Below are 16,157 nucleotides of genomic sequence, written 5' to 3'. Positions count from 1 at the left end.
GCGCAGGAACAGTGTCTCGCGCACGCGCTCTCCCCTCGCTTCCTGCCGGCCAGAGAGCGGGAGGCGGGGCATCCGGGTCCCTTAGCGACTGCTTCAGCCCCGGGAGCTCAGCTGATCCGGCCTCTGCCAGACTTGGAGGTGAGGCCGTACCCATCGCCGCCAAAGCATGCACGTTGACACGCACACACACCCCTTTGCCCCCAGACGTTTTCAGAGGAGTGGAGAGGAAATTCCCGTTCGTAATGAACGTTTTCTCTTCTGGCCCGGGCTCGGTTCCGAGCCACCGCCTCGAGGGGTTGACAGCTCAGGAACCCTGCGAAGCGGGGTTGACAGCTTGAGGAGGCCTGGCACGTCGTCTTGCATTTTCCCCAGGCCCGGCGCAGCGCTGCGCTCCTCCAAGCAGCCGGGTGAACCCAGACCCCAAGCGCACGAGGCCTCTGCCGGCTGCATTCACGGGCCGCCGGTGTTGTCACGGACGCTCGGGCCGCGGGGACCTAGGTCCCCGCGCCCGCCCCACTCTCGTAGGAAGCTTGGGAAGCATGCTGTTTGGGGTCTTTTTGCTGGAACAGGTGCTGCGGGAAGGGGTGAAGGCGCTGTACAATGAGCTGTGGACAGGAAAAAAGGCTTGGTAGAGTAGTAAGGCTGGCCGCAGTGCTTGATACTGGTGATTTCGTTTTCTTATAGAATGGGCTAGTAACTGTGGGTTCTTCTGGAGTAATGCCTTTTTTGCAATGTTTAATTTTTCTTTCACCCCCCCCCCCCTTTTTTATTCTTCCTCACTAAGCACCGTTTTTTAATTTTGTTCGTACCTTTGTCCTTTCAAAGTTGGTTCTCTGGTTGTGCTGTCAAAGAAGTTATGTTTTTCCCCAACAGGAATAAGAAATAAAGCCATACTTTTCCAGTGGTTCCATTCATTAAGCTTGATTTTTAACATTAAAAAAATCCTTACATGCATTTTTAATCTGTTAATTGAAGGTGTGAATTACAAACTTCAGTAATGGAGTTAGCCCACAGTTTATTGCTAAACGAAGAAGCTTTGGCTCAAATCACTGAAGCAAAGAGACCAGTTTTTATCTTTGAATGGCTGCGATTTCTTGATAAAGTCTTGGTTGCTGCTAACAAGGTATGATATTGCTTTATTTCCAATTGGATTAACATGTAGGGGCTAATAAAGCAAATCATTTTGGAAAGGTTGTAGGTCACTTAGGGAACTCAAGAATGTAACACTAATGGGAATTTTTTGTCTGTCCTTTTTCTGTTTTGTGGCAAACTTCAGCTCATCGCTAACTTCATTTCTCTATCTAGTCAGCTAAGTGTGATTGGAGAAAAACATAGCTATGTGATTAGTATCACTTTAAAGTCATCATCAGCAACTGCTAGTAAGTTTCAGCACTATTGGTAATCCCAGTATCTTTACTTTTCTCTCTGAGAAGTTAATAATAGGCTTTTATTTTTTCTGGTTTTCTCTTCCTACTACATAGTCTCTTTGATTCAAGTTTATTGTTTGTATGTTTTATTTTCTTTGTTTAAAATTAGGTGCTTTTATCAGATGGTGATGACCTTCCATTTTCTGCTTAAATTTTAGAATGAGCTGTGAAAAGTCTTCTGGTAAGGGTGAATTTTGTTAACTGGATTTCATTTTAGGCTAGTCTGCTTCCTGTCCTTAGTATCTCAGGTTTCTCCAGGCTGGTCATTCCCCCAGAAGACTTACTCTAATGACTGGGAATTTACGGGTGGTTATCTAGGCTGTAGGAACTAGGGAAGAAGACTGAAGACTTCAGCATTTGGTATGTAAACTTTTACTGAATTTCTCTATTTTTGGTGCAGTTAACTCAGCCCTTAACTGTGCCTAGCCTCCTCTACTCCAGAGATACAATACCTTGCTCTTTCCAGAGAATAAGCCTCTGGTCTTTTTCTAGAATGGGAAAGAGAAATAAAATCTTATAGTTTCTTAAAAAAACTCAACCATTCCCTCCATTTCCAAATGCATCTTGACTACTGCTTCAGAAGCACCTAGGGCTTTGGGTGCTCTGTGTAGATTGTGTAAATTTCTGTGTGTATAAACTGTGTAAATTTCTTCTCAACTTTCCCTATTGGGAAGACTTGGCTTCTAAATTTTGTGTTGATTCTTTTCCTGTTTTCTTTGCTTTTTTGAATTTGTGCAGCTTTTTTTTTTTTTTTGGTTGCCCATTAGTCTGAGTTTAATGGAGTTTCTAGAGAGGCGGTTAATATATGGATTTACTTGCCATCTTCAACTAGAAATTTCTGTTTTCTCTTAAACTTCACGCAACTAGATATTTGTTTTCTTCCTCTCACAGCTATCATGGATCTCACATTGTCCAAAACAATGGTCTGTATTCTATTTTATTTCATCCATCTTCACCTTTTGATATAGGTGATACTCTACCCTGAAACACGTAAAACATTTTTTATTTTGTGGCCAAGTTGACATATTCAAGAATATATGAAACATCTAAATTACAAAATATAATAATAGGAATATCTGTGAACCTTCCACTCAAATTAAAAAATACCTTGTTTTACTTAGCATACTTTGTGTTCAGTTCTTCCTACTAGTGGCCTCCCAAAACACCATTTTCTTTTAGTTCCCTCCTACTTCACAAGCTTCTAATTCTCTTTTGTTGGCTTTTCTTCAGTCCTTGGCATTCTTTTTTTCTCCTATGTTTACTTACTTTTTCCATGATAGCATCTAATCTTAAAATTTCTACTGCTGTCTCTATAAGGACTCCCACATAACCAACTGCCTACTGTACTTCATTTGTGTTTAAAAAGCATCTCAAATTTAACATATCTGAGCCAGATTCTTTATTTACCTTCCCAAATGTGCCCTTTCCCCAGTGTTCTCCACATCAGGAAATGACCATTTTATTTTCTGCTTGCTTAGGCCAAATACTTCAGAGTTATTCTTTCTTTCTTTCTTTTCTCAAACTTCACATCATATTCAGCAGCAAATCTCATGGGTTTTATCCACAGATATACCCAGAATTCATTTATTTCTCGTCATCTACCTCCTAAATTATCTCTTATCTGATTATTGCAGCAGCTTCTTAATTGCTTACCATACATATATTGTATTAGAGTATTCTCAGTTCACCAGTCAGAGTGAGCCTGTGAAAACATTTAGATTATGACCCTCCTCTACTTACAACCCTCACTCGGAATAAGATACAACATTCTTACAGTGGTGAACGTTATGCTACACAATACGATCCCTGCTGACTTCATTTCCTCCTACTTTTTCTAACTCTGCTCCAGCTACACTGGCCTTCTTGCTGTCCTCAGGTATACTAAGCATGCTTCACCCCCAAAGCCTTTGCACTTTTGTTCCCTCTGCCTGCAGTGTTCTTCCCCAGAAACTAGCATAGCTCACTCCTTCAGGTTTCAGAGTTTTCTTTTCTAACTAATATATATATATATATATATAAATAGCACTTATACCATTCATTTGTTTACTCAATAAACTCTGTCCCTCCCCAGTAAAATGTGAACTTCACAAGGACAGGGACTTTGTATTGTCCACTGTTGCACCCCAGTGCCTAGGATAGTGCATGGCATGCAGTAAGTGCACAGTTGAGTTTTTTAAATACGTGAATTGATTCTAAGTATTGATTATGAGTAGGTATGGGTTTTATGTTCTGTTGCCTAGGTGTCTTCAGAGTTTTTTTGGTTTCCTTTACTGAGCTATAACTATTTGGATTCTAAGACATCAATTGTCCATATATCCAGTATTTTGCATCCTTTGTTGGTTTATTTCTTAGTAAATTGGCCTGGAAACTTTTTGGATTAGGGCTGTTACTTTTATTGGAGGCTAACTTGTTGGCATTGAAGGGAAATGAAGAAGATTTAATATAAGAAAGAATGGATCATTTTTTACTAAACTTTTCCCTATCTTAAAAGTTTTCACTTATGATTTATGTTTAATACAGATTTTAGAGTGCCTTAAGTGTTAAGTATTTTGAATCTTAATTAAAAATAATGATCGGTATAAGAACAAATGATAATGTTCTTTTGGATTTTTTTTTTTAATAACAGACTGATGTAAAGGAAAAACAGAAAAAACTTGTTGAACAGTTAACTGGATTGATAAGTAGTTCACCTGGACCACCTACAAGGAAATTATTAGCTAAAAATCTTGCAGCCCTTTATAGCATTGGGGATACTTTTACAGTTTTTCAAACACTTGATAAATGTAATGACATTATCAGAAATAAAGATGACACTGCAGCCTACTTACCAACAAAATTGTAAGTACTAACTTGACAGGGACTCTTCAACTTTTGTGTCTTATTTCAAGGTAACTTAGTAAGAGATGGTTCACCATAGAGACTCCCAGTGGGTGGAACTTTATAGACATGCTGCTGACAATGAAAGTGCTAAGTAGATCTGGGGAAGGAGCTCTCCTTCCACATATTCATCCATGGGAGGGAAAATGCCACCCAAGTAAGAGTAGTAACAGTGTGGGGAACAGCATTGTCAAGGAAAGCTTCTCAAAGAACTATACTTGAGGAATGGGGTTAAGATGGGAAGAGGAAAGGTGGATGTGATAGACTCAAAGTCAGCATGTTTTCTGGAAAAGGCCAGATAGTAATTATTTTCAGCATGTGCAGTATACATCTCTGTAACAACTGCTCCCTTCTGTCATAGTATGTACATGTATGAATATGACTATCTTTCCATAAAATCTTATTTACAAAAACAGGTGGCAGTCTGGTTGGTGGCCAGATTTGGCTACTGGTTGTAGTTTACCAACACGTTTTGTAGGTAAAGGGAACTTCTAGTTGAAAAAAAAGATGAGGAGGAAGGGGAAAATAATGAGTTCAGTTTGGGGCATGCCAGTTTTATAGCACAAGTGGTGATAACCAAGTAACATTTTATAGTAAGCAGTTGAAATCCTGGTCTCATATCATAGATCTGAGTTGAGAATGTAGTTTTGGTGAGCAGAGAATAGAGATTTGGGAGTAGGTTGAACACTTCAATATAGATAAAGCTACCTTTTGATAAGAGAAGATGGATATGGATACAACTCTAGAACACCAACATTCAAGGGTTTGGAGGACATGGAGAGATTATGGTGAACCTAGAAGCTGATTTTTAGATCTGTTTTCAACTGCATTGATACTAGTTTTTGTGTTGTTTGGAATGACACAGTTCTCAAAAGATTTTGTAGGAGATTAGAGAATTCTAGTGCTTTCTAATTTATTTTGGAGTTTAAAACTGTGTTAATAGTTTGATGATTTAATTCTCCACCACTTAGCGAATGCACACATAATTTTGTAGTTCTGGTTAAGTCAAATTATATAGTTAACCTAAACAATAACCAGTGAAAATATTCCCACAGGGCTGCAGTTGCTTGTGTTGGAGCCTTTTATGAAAAAATGGGGAGAATGTTGGGTAGTGCATTTCCAGAAACAGTAAATAATCTTCTGAAATCTCTGAAAAGTGCAGAGGTAAGTTTCACCATGAAAGTTATTTGATGTTTTGCTTGTGACAAGAGTTATATGTCAGTTAATATGTTAGGTTTTTTTTTCTGTCTCTGTGGTACTCATATTGCTTAGCAAGAAAGTAATTTCAAATTATTACTTAGCCTTTTTTTCAAATTTTTTTTTAGTTATTAATGGACCTTTATTTTATTCATTTATTTATATGCAGTACTGAGAATTGAACCCTGTGCTTCACACATGTGAGGCAAATGCTGTACACTCAGCCACAATCCCAGCTCTGTCCTTTCTTTTAATTTATGTTACCTTAAAGTTCAGAGGGAAGGAAAAAAGTGCTCTCTTGTCAAATAATAGGTTTGCCTCCTATTTTTTTATTTAGCCCTATTTTTGAATTGGTATTTTATTTTTTGTGCCATACCTAATGTCTTAATTTTCTATGAGTGCTATAATAAAATACAATAGACTGCATGGCTTAAAATAACAGAAATTTCTTACCTCACAGTTCTGGAGTCTAGAAATCTGAAATCAAGCGTCAGCAGGGCCATGCTTCCTCTGAAGGCTCTAGGGAAGAATCTGTTCTTTCCTTTTTAGCTTCTCCTGGTAGCCAGAAATCCCTGGCCTTCCTTGAAATCCTTCCTTCCAGAAATCTCTGCCTCCTTTGTTGTATATAAATTCTTCTCTTTTTACAAGAGTACCTGTCTTTAAGCCAGTGTGACCTCATCTTTTTTTTTAATTTCATCTACAAAGATCCAGTTTGCAAATAGTCCTATTTATTTGTAGCAGACTTGAACTTATTTTTGAAGGGTGCACAGTTTAACCCATGACAACTAATATCAAGTAAAAATATTTGTTTTGGTAGGTCAGTTTGATGTTACTTTCCTGAATTCCTTGTGAACGTCATGCTAACTAAAACTAGATTAAGTCCAAGAATCTCTCAGTCTAATTACTTTGTCCAGGAAATGAAAATCTTCTGGAATAATCTCTCTTCTGGTAACTTTTTGTGTATTTATTAAACACTAATTGAGGACATACTGTTTGTGAGGCTTTTGGCGTACAAAAAGAATAAGACATGGTCCCTGACCTGAAGAATATTATAGTCCAGTGGAAGAGATGTGTATGAGCAGTATTGTGATATACCATGATTGGTACATAAGAATAAGCATTATGCGAGTATAGAAGGAGTTTAAGTTAGTCAAAAGAAGACGAGGGTTTGTCATATTTCTGTGACAGGTTTTTAAAAATGGATTGAATGTTTTCTTCTTCCTCTTTTGAATGGTTTAAATTATTTCTTAACTATTTTTATTGACTCTTGTGTATTCTGAAGGCTTGGACCCTTGAGATATGATATCTATCTTCATGTTCTTGTTTTATTGCACTTTAATATATCATGGAAAAATTGGAATATTTGCTTGTAACAATTTTTTACAAGACAATATTTAGTTGAAGTTAATAATAATTATCATTTCAGGTACTTTCTGGAATACTTAATTTTTATTTTAATTTTCATTATTTAGTTTTACAATTTGGTGGTACGATCATTAGGCCCAGAGAACTGTTGTATCTTGGTGTGTTCTTGCTTAAACATGGAATTAATTTTGTTCTATAGTTTTAAAGCTTTGCCTTATGTACACATATAGTCTCAAGGGAGAAGTGAAATCTTAATGAGTCTACAGAAAGTTCTGAATGGATTAGGAGGTGCAGCAGCTTCCTCTCATCGTGATATTTACAAGAATGCCAGATCCCTCTTAACAGACAGATCGATGGCTGTTAGATGTGCGGTGGCCAAGGTTTGTACTCAACCAATTTGAAATGCTTATCCTTATCTTGCTTATTTTTAAATAATTCATGATTTTTTAAAAAACATATTAAATTATGATAGGGTGTTTTTGTTCTTTTGGATTAGTTTCATTTTCTAGATTACATATGAATGAAATCATGTGGTATATGTACTTTTTTATGTAGATGTAGTCTGGCTTCTTTTATATAGCATAATTATTTTTAGATTTAGCTATGTTGATGCATGTTATTAATAGTTCATACCTTTTTTGAGTTGTATTTTATTGTATGGATGTACCACATTTATTTGTGGCTTCACCTGTTAAAAACCTTTGGTTAGCTTTCTGTGTACAAGTTTTTGCATGGACTTATACTTTCATTCCACTTAGGTATTACTATATCTTATAGTAGATTTAGTTTAACTTTTTAAGAAATTGCCCGACTATTTTACAAAGTACTTGTGCCATTTTTCATTTCTACCATTTTGTACTCTATCTGAGTAAGAGAATTCTACATCCTTTTTCTCCTCATCATAATTTGTCATTTGGAGTCTTTAATTTTAGTCATACTAATAGATACGTATAGGTGGCTTTAATATGTATTTCTTTAGTGACTGATGATAAGCATGTTTTGGGGTGTTTGCCATGCATATCTTCTTTAAAGATTCAGTTTGTTTTTTTTTATTACTGAGTTTTGAGTATTGTTTTATTCAGTTTGTTTTTTTTTATTACTGAGTTTTGAAAATGATTTATAGATTCTTTTAAAATTTTTTTTTGTAGTTGTAGATGGACAGAATGCCTTTATTTTATTTATTTTTATATGGTGGTAAGGATTGAATCCAGCACCTCATATGTACTAGGCTAGCACTCTGCCACTGAGCTACAGCCCCAGCTCTGGAGATTCTTTATGTGTTCCTTACCAGATATATGATTTGCAGATATTTTCTTCCAGTCAGTGGACTGTCTTTTCATTCTTATTTTATTATCATTATTATTATTATTTTTATACTAGGGATTGAACCCAGGGGCACTTTACTACTTAACTACATCCTTAGCCCTTTTTATTTCTAGACAAGGTCTTACTTAAATTGCCCAGGCTGGCCTTGAACTTGTGATGCTGTTGCCTCAGCCTCCCTAGTAGCTTGGATTATAGGTGTGTGCCACCATACCTGGCTTAAATAGTGCCTTTTTAAGAATAAAAATTTTGAAATTTTGTCAAAGTCCAATTTATAAATTTTTCTTATGTGGATTGTGCTTTCTGTGTTGGTGTACTTGAGAAAAATTTTCCTAATCCAAGCTTTCTCCTATATTTTCCTTCTACAAGTTTGATAGTGTTACATTTAAATAAATGATCCATTTTGAGTTAACTTTTATATATGGTACAAGGAATAAATCAAAGTTATTTTTTCCCCATGTAGATATCTACTTGTTACCACACCATATTGAAAAGCATATGTTTTCTTCACTAAATTACCTTTACATCTTTGTTGAAAATCAGTTGTCCATATGTGTATTGGTCTTTTTTGGGAATAGTTTTAATTTGTTTGCCTATCTTCATGCCAATTGCAATTTTATAAATTACACTACCTTCATAATAAGTCTTAAAATCAGGTAGTGTTGACTCTCTGTTATTTTTAAAAATTCTTTTGCCTATTTTAGGTGCTTTGCATTTTCATGTGAACTTTAGAATTAACTTATTAGTGTCTACAAAAATAGCATGATTACAGGCATTTGCCACTGTGCCCAGCTGTATATTAATTTTATACCTACTAACCTTACTGAACAGACTTAATAGTTTGATCAGTTTTCTAAAGCCTGTTATGTAGACCATTATGTTTTCTATAAATACTGTTTTCTTTTTCAGTATATATGCTTTTATTTCTTTTTCTTGTCTTATTGCACTGACTAGATCCCTTGTTAAATGGAAAACATGAGCGCAAACATCCTTGTCTTATTCCAGATCTTAAGGGAAAAGCATTCAGTCCTTTACCATTAAATGTGACATTAAATGTAGGTTTTTGTAGATGGCCCTTTATCAGTTTGAGGAAGTGATTTCTATTCCTAGCTTGCCAAAGTCTTAATTGGGAATGGATCAAATGCTTTTTTTCTTATCCTATGATTTTTCTTTAATCAAATGCCTTTGTTTTAAATTCGTTTTCTTGTGTTGTTGCTTTTCTCTAAAGTTTTACTTTAAGGTAATTATAGATTCATATGAAATTATAAGAAAAAAATAGATCTTTATAAACCTTTACCAGATTCCCAATGGTAATATCTTACAAAAATATAGTACTGTATAACAAGTGGGATATTGACTTTGATATAATACCCTGAAGATATTCCCAGGTTTTCTTGTATTCCCTCAAATGCTTTTTTAGCATCTATAGAGATGATCATATGATTTTTTCTGTTTTAGTTTGCTAATATGGTGAGTTGTATTGATTGGTTTTAAAATTTTAGAATACCGATCTTGTGTTCTTAGGATAATTGTATTTGATCATGATGTATTATTCTTTTTTGCATATTTTTGTCTTATAGTAGCAAACAGTTTAGCATTTTTGTTTCTTTGTTCATGAGTGCTATTGGTTTATAATTTTCTTCTTTGGTAGGATCTGTGTCATGTCACAGGATGAGGAAGAAAGTTCTCATTAATTTTCTGAAGAGTTTCTATAAAATTGGTATTATTTTTGCACTTAAACATTCAGTTGAATTCACCTCTGCAGTCATCTAGAGTTACAGTTTTCTTGGGGGAAGATTTTGAACCATAAAATCAGTTTTTAATGTAGACATTGGGCTCTTCAGGTTATTTCTTTCTTTTGAGTGAGTTTTCTGTTTCATTTAAGTTGTCAAATTTGTTGGCAAGAAGTTGTTTATATATATTCTCTTTGTCTCTTTCACATACATTGAATCTTTGATAATGTGATTTATTTCTTTCCCGATTTTGGTAATTTATGTCTTTTTTTTCCCCCATCAGTCTGGCTAGAGAGTTGCCAAATTTATTATTATTCTCAAAGAAGCAGCTTTTGTCTCATATCTATTATTTTTTTTAGTTTTCTAGTTAATTGATTTTCTTTCTATATTATTTCTGTTTTCTGCTTACTTTGTGTTGAATTCACTCCTGTAAGAATAACTGTCTTTTACTGCCTGATGTACAGTGTATCAAAAACTGTTGTTTTGGGGCTGAGGTTGTGGCTCAGCGGTAGAGCACTTGCCTAGCACATGTGGAGCTCTGGATTCCATCCTCAGCACCACATAAAAATAAATAAGTAAATAAAATAAAGTTATTGTGTACAACTACAAAAAATAAATATTTTAAAAAAGTAAAATAAAATAAAGGTACCATGTCCAACGACAACTAAAACAAAATATTAAAAGAAAAAAACAAAAAAAAACCCTGTTCTTTCATATATTTTGTGTAGTTTTTTTGGTTATTTCAATAGAAATATCTCTATCTGGTTCTTGTTACTCCATCTCTGGAACCAGTAGTTGTAGGTTGTAATTTAATTTTTGTTTTTAATTCTAGTGTCTATTAGAACTACAGAATGAAGCTGTCTTTATGTGGACTGCTGAACTGGAAAATATAGCCACTCTCTGCTTTAAGGCTTTGGAAAACTCAAATTATGGGGTACGAGTGGCAGTGTCTAAACTCTTAGGAACTGTCATGGCTACAGCATTGATGCCAAAGCAGGCAACAGGTATTATTTGCTAATGTCTGATTTAGACCATAACAGATTTTTTTTGTAGGTTTATGGAATGCTTCGTTCTAAATTGTTTAATATACATAAGGTGGTCACTTTAAAGAATTTAAGTTGTTGGATATCCTTCATAAAATGAAAAGAACCTAAAAGGCATTTTTTCTTTACATAGTCAAGGCACTTTTTTTGTGATGATAATATACAAGAGTATAACTAACAATTACGCTGGACATAAAAGCAAGTAAAATTTATTAAATGGTTTTGTGAAATGTTTAAGTAATTGGATTCTGACGCTTTTTGTGATGATTTCTCACTTTCAATCTCTAATAGATCGTCCCTTATACCTCAGAATTAATCTTTGGTTTTTCTTGACCATAATTGTAAGCAGCATCAGACATCTTTAATTTTGCAAGGGGCTTCTGCTTTGCCTCATGGTTCCATAGAGATGTCTCAGGGAAGGTTGTGAATAGACACTGAGTGCTCCTAAACTGTGCTCTTCTCCCATCTCTACCTTTTGGTAGAGTAGAAAGAGATAAGGTGTTATCAGTTGGGTCCTAGTCTTTATATTTAAGCTTTGATTTCTTTTATCTTTAATGATAATTATTTCATTTGATGATGATGATGGTATTACATTTTTAAGTGCTAACTTTGTGGTAGGCACTGAACTAAGCATATTGCAGATTGCTTTATTTAATCCTCACAGAAGCCCTAGGAATTAAAAGTACTGTTATTTTAAAAAAGTACTGTTGTTTTATTGTAATTTTATAGATGAAGAAGTTGAGGCTCGGAGAGATTATATCACTTGTGTTCTAAAAAGTGTTGTATTGATAAGTGTCAGAACTGAAGTTCAAACTCAGGTAGTCAAATTCCAAATCCTACATACTTAACCATACACTTTATATCTCCTCTATGGAATTTTTGTGAGGATTGTGTTTGTTACTTTTTAAATATGAAGCTGTGTACCAGAGATGGAAAGTAGTTTGTATTACCAGTGGAATTTTAATCCTTTGGTGCTGTATTGGAAAGTCTCTTTGTGCCTACTCAGCTGGGAATAACAACAGTGATCAGTTAGCAGTATCTGCTGTGGACATACTTTGTCCTGGTTGTGTGACACGTATTAAGTTTATCATCATCATTTGTCTCTTCTACATAGATTTATTGAATTGTTTTATATTCTGTTTAATATATTGTTTTATATGTTATATATAAAACATATATATTATATATTTTCTTAGCATTTTCTTAGCATTTTTTTGCTTCAAGATTGAATTGAGGCTTATAACTGTATTATACATATTAAGATTATAAGAAAACTGAATGACCCTATTCCCCCATCATAGTAAAGTACTCTTAAAAATAATTACTTAGATTTTAAAGTTAGAATATTAGAAATATGATTTAACTAATAGCAAAAAAATCTGCTCCCGAAATACATTTGCATATGAATTTACTTTTCTTCCTAAAAGTAATGCGTCAAAATGTGAAACGAGCAACATTTGATGAAGTCTTAGAACTTATGGCCACTGGATTTCTCCGTGGAGGGTCAGGTTTCTTAAAGAGTGGTGGAGAAATGTTAAAAGTTGGAGGATCTGTTAATCGTGAAGTAAGAGTTGGAGTTACACAGGTTTGTAATATACATTTATAAAAGAATCAAATCACTTATGAAATTTCTTGGAAGACTCTTATTAAGTAAAGTATACACAGTGAGATTTTTATTATTGTCTATTTTCTTTCAAAATGTTTTTTTCACAAGATTAATGAATTACATTCACATTCCAAATTGCATGCTTGTATGGAAATGTAGACACTTAATGATGTGTAAATAAGTCTATGTCTACTATGTTTATATGAATATCTAAAATTTCTTCCAAAATTTTACTTGGCTGTACATCAGATATAAAATAATTCAATTTTATTTGAAATCATATTTAGATATTCATAGCTTGAGGTAGCTACCATAGGTAGTTTGAGGCATTTTGATTTTAATGTTTTCTGGTGATGCTGTAGCTAAAAATATCGATTTATTCTTTGATTGGATTTACTGTCAATGATAAATTACCAATGTAATTATAAAATCAAATTTGACTTGAAATTATAGTTTCAAATAATAGCACCAAAGAAGATGTTGTGGTTTATGATCTGACAATAATTAACACCAAATAGATTAAATGGTCTTCATGATCTTAGTCAAATCACAACTGTATCTTTTCCTGAAAAAAGTATAAAGGGTAAGTAAACTATTTTTATCTTACAGAGAAAGAAAGTATACTGTAGCTATAAGTCAGTGCTTATCTAACACGTTACAGTTTTCGTATTCCTAAACCCTGTTATCATCCTGATGCTGGGGTGATTTTAGCTTTCGTTTCTTTCCTCACCACTCTTTCTTTATGTTCTTCACTGTTATCTTAACTGTGTTAGTCAAAGGGATGAGTTGTTTTATTTTATTTTGTTTTGCCCATAATTCCTATGCTAGAAATCCTAAAAAGATGTGATATTTAAATTTTCTGTATTTTAATTTCAAATACAATTTATTTTGAATGCTTCCCTGAGTTATTTCTGTAGTTGTCTTTATCTGTGATTTTTGTTCATTTATATACATTTATCTAACATCATATTTATGTGTTTATAGGCATATGTTGTTTTTGTAACTACTTTGGGTGGACAGTGGCTGGAGCGGAGCTTTGCTACATTCTTGTCCCATGTGCTTGATCTGGTTTCTCATCCTCGGGCAACACAAACACATGTGGAGGCTGTGTATTCAAGACGATGTGTTTCCTTTATCCTGAGAGCTACTGTGGGCAGCTTGCTAGGTGAAAAAGCCCAGATAGCAGCTGCCAAAGAGATCTGTCAAGCTATTGGAAAACAAATGAAAGCAGTAGGTAAGAATTGATATCGTAATGTGTAGTGTTGATGCCTTTAGTCACTTACCTCTATTATTATTATTATTAATGAGTACTAATAGATCGATTAGTTTGTATCTAACTTAACTGTGTTTTCATAATTGTTTTTATTGAGTACTCTTATTTAATATTAAAACAACATGATTATAGTGAGTGAAGATTGGGGTAGCATGTTTGTAATATTAGGTTTTCTGTTTTGTTTCTAGTACCTATATGAATTTTGTAACTTTCTTGGAATGCAGCAGCACATTGGTTTTTGTTTTTAAGGAATAATCTATTGTTGTTATTCTGCTTAGAGCCTGTGGTTTTATGAATACATATTTTTGTTGTTGTTTTCTCCCTTAATAGGCTTCATGTAAAGGCTGAGCAACAACTATAGTTGGGTATTAGTTCCCTATAGGACATATTATAAAATCTCAATAATTCATAATTACAAGAAATCTGTTTCTTTCTCTTTTAAATATATTTTAACTGGAACTTAATAATGATACATATTTATGGGGTATAGTGTGACTTTTTTTTTGAGGTGCTAGCAATTGAAATGATGGCCTTACTCATGCTAAGCAAGTGCTCTACCTCAGAGTTATATTCCTAGCCCCTTTTTATTTTATTGTTAAAATTTTATTTATATAGGGTCTCACAAAGTTGACCAGACTATTTTCAAGCTTGGAACCTTTTGCCTCAGCCTCTTAAGTAGCTGGGATTACAGGAGTGTGTCACCATTCCCAGCTTAGCATGGCATTTTAATACTGGCATAGAATGTATAGGGATCAGATCAGGGTAATTGGCATATTCATCACCCCAAATGTCAATCATTTGTTTTGGAGACATTCACTATCTTCTCTGTAGCTATTTTGAAGCATATAATTAGTTATTGTCAATCATAGTTACACTATTGTGCTGTAGGACATTAGAAGTTATTCTTTCTATCCTGTTGGACTCCTGTAAGGAGAAATTCTTTTTTTTTTTTTTTAAAGTACCCATTTTATAAATTTTTTCAGTTTAACAAACAATTATTGAATATCTAAGATTTGGAGAGCAGTAATTCAGAGTTTAAATAATGAGTGAGATAAAATTCTGTCTTCATGGAGTTCATAATTCAGTTAGAAGACTAAAGCAAGGCAACATATAAATACTCTAAGACAATCTAGTTTTATCACTGTTGGAAATAGATATTAATTTTAAAAATCAAATTAGATTTCCTAAAAAAAGTTCTTTTGAGAGAGAGAGAGAGAGAGAAAGAATTTTAATATTTATTTTTTAGTTTTCGGCCGACACAGCATCTTTGTTTGTATGTGGTGCTGAGGATCGAACCCGGCAAGCGCGCTACCACTTGAGCCACACCCCCAGCCCCTAAAAAAAGTTCTTTAGAAGTAAAGATTTAGTGAGAAGTTACAATCAGCAATTTATTTATAGAGCATATATATATGAAATATTTTATAAAATTAAATTTATAGGGGCTAGGGATGTGGCTCAAGTGGTAACGCGCTCGCCTGGCATGCGCAGGGCGCTGTGTTCAATCTTCAGCACCACATAAAAATAAAGATGTTATGTCCATCAAAAACTAAAAAATAAATATTAAAAAAATTCTCTCTCTTTAAAAAAAAAAATTAAGGGCTGGGGCTGTGGCTCAGTGGTAGAGTGCTCACCTAGCATGCACGAGGCACTGGGTTCAATCCTCAGCACCACATAAATGTAAGATATAGTGTCCACCTAAAATTTAAGAATAAATATCTTTAAAAAATTAAATTTATAAATACTGTACTTTTTTTTTAATAATAACTTTCTTAGCAAGCCATTTTTAAGAGTATAGGGATAACTGAAAATTATCCCTATACTCTTAATCTGCATTTGAATTACTGAAGTATTATTCTTTAGATATGCTTAAATAGTTATCTGCTCTATATTTAAAACTTGAAAAATATTATGCAGATTCATTGAAGAAATGCTTAAATGCCAGAAACACTGTGCCAGATGGTGTGAGTAAAATAGCAAACCAGATATGGACAGTGCCTGTCTTAAGGGAGCTTATAGTTTAGTAAGCAAAAGACAGAGTTCCTGCATTTTCAAGTTCAGAAATATCTAAGAAGAGTTGTTCAATTATAGTTTATCATTTATTAACCCATTTTATCATTCTGTATTGTATGTTTTCATTATCTATTCACGATATATGTAAAAAATGAGAAAGTTTTGCTATCATTTAAAGGTTATTACTTGTGATGCTAGTTTAGCTATTTGACTTTAAAAAATCCTAAAAGCAGTATTAAGTACAGTGATATACATCAGGATTTATGAGCCAGACTGTATGTATTCTCAAATAGTAGTTTGACA

The 16,157-nt window shown here is 34.0% G+C and overlaps 1 protein-coding gene across 3 annotated transcripts in view; it reads left to right on the top strand.

Moving 5' to 3' along the window:
• The first annotated feature begins 71 nt into the window (after nucleotides 1-71).
• Nucleotides 72-16,157, top strand: part of Heatr5b (HEAT repeat containing 5B) — an 82,882-nt gene continuing 66,796 nt past the window's right edge. For all 3 annotated transcript variants that reach the window (XM_076833296.2, XM_076833295.2, XM_076833297.2), the window contains exons 1-8: nucleotides 72-138; nucleotides 976-1,123; nucleotides 4,054-4,265; nucleotides 5,360-5,468; nucleotides 7,097-7,246; nucleotides 10,755-10,926; nucleotides 12,393-12,550; nucleotides 13,556-13,805. In XM_076833296.2, the coding sequence (XP_076689411.1) occupies nucleotides 998-1,123; nucleotides 4,054-4,265; nucleotides 5,360-5,468; nucleotides 7,097-7,246; nucleotides 10,755-10,926; nucleotides 12,393-12,550; nucleotides 13,556-13,805 (1,177 nt within the window). In that variant the 5' untranslated portion in view covers nucleotides 72-138; nucleotides 976-997. The remainder of the gene's footprint in view (nucleotides 139-975; nucleotides 1,124-4,053; nucleotides 4,266-5,359; nucleotides 5,469-7,096; nucleotides 7,247-10,754; nucleotides 10,927-12,392; nucleotides 12,551-13,555; nucleotides 13,806-16,157) is intronic.

Source organism: Callospermophilus lateralis, chromosome 14, assembly GCF_048772815.1.
Source record: "Callospermophilus lateralis isolate mCalLat2 chromosome 14, mCalLat2.hap1, whole genome shotgun sequence".
Classification (NCBI taxonomy): domain Eukaryota; kingdom Metazoa; phylum Chordata; class Mammalia; order Rodentia; family Sciuridae; genus Callospermophilus; species Callospermophilus lateralis.
The sequence above is the reverse complement of the archived record's forward strand: the minus strand, read 5'-3'. Positions and strand labels throughout refer to the sequence as shown.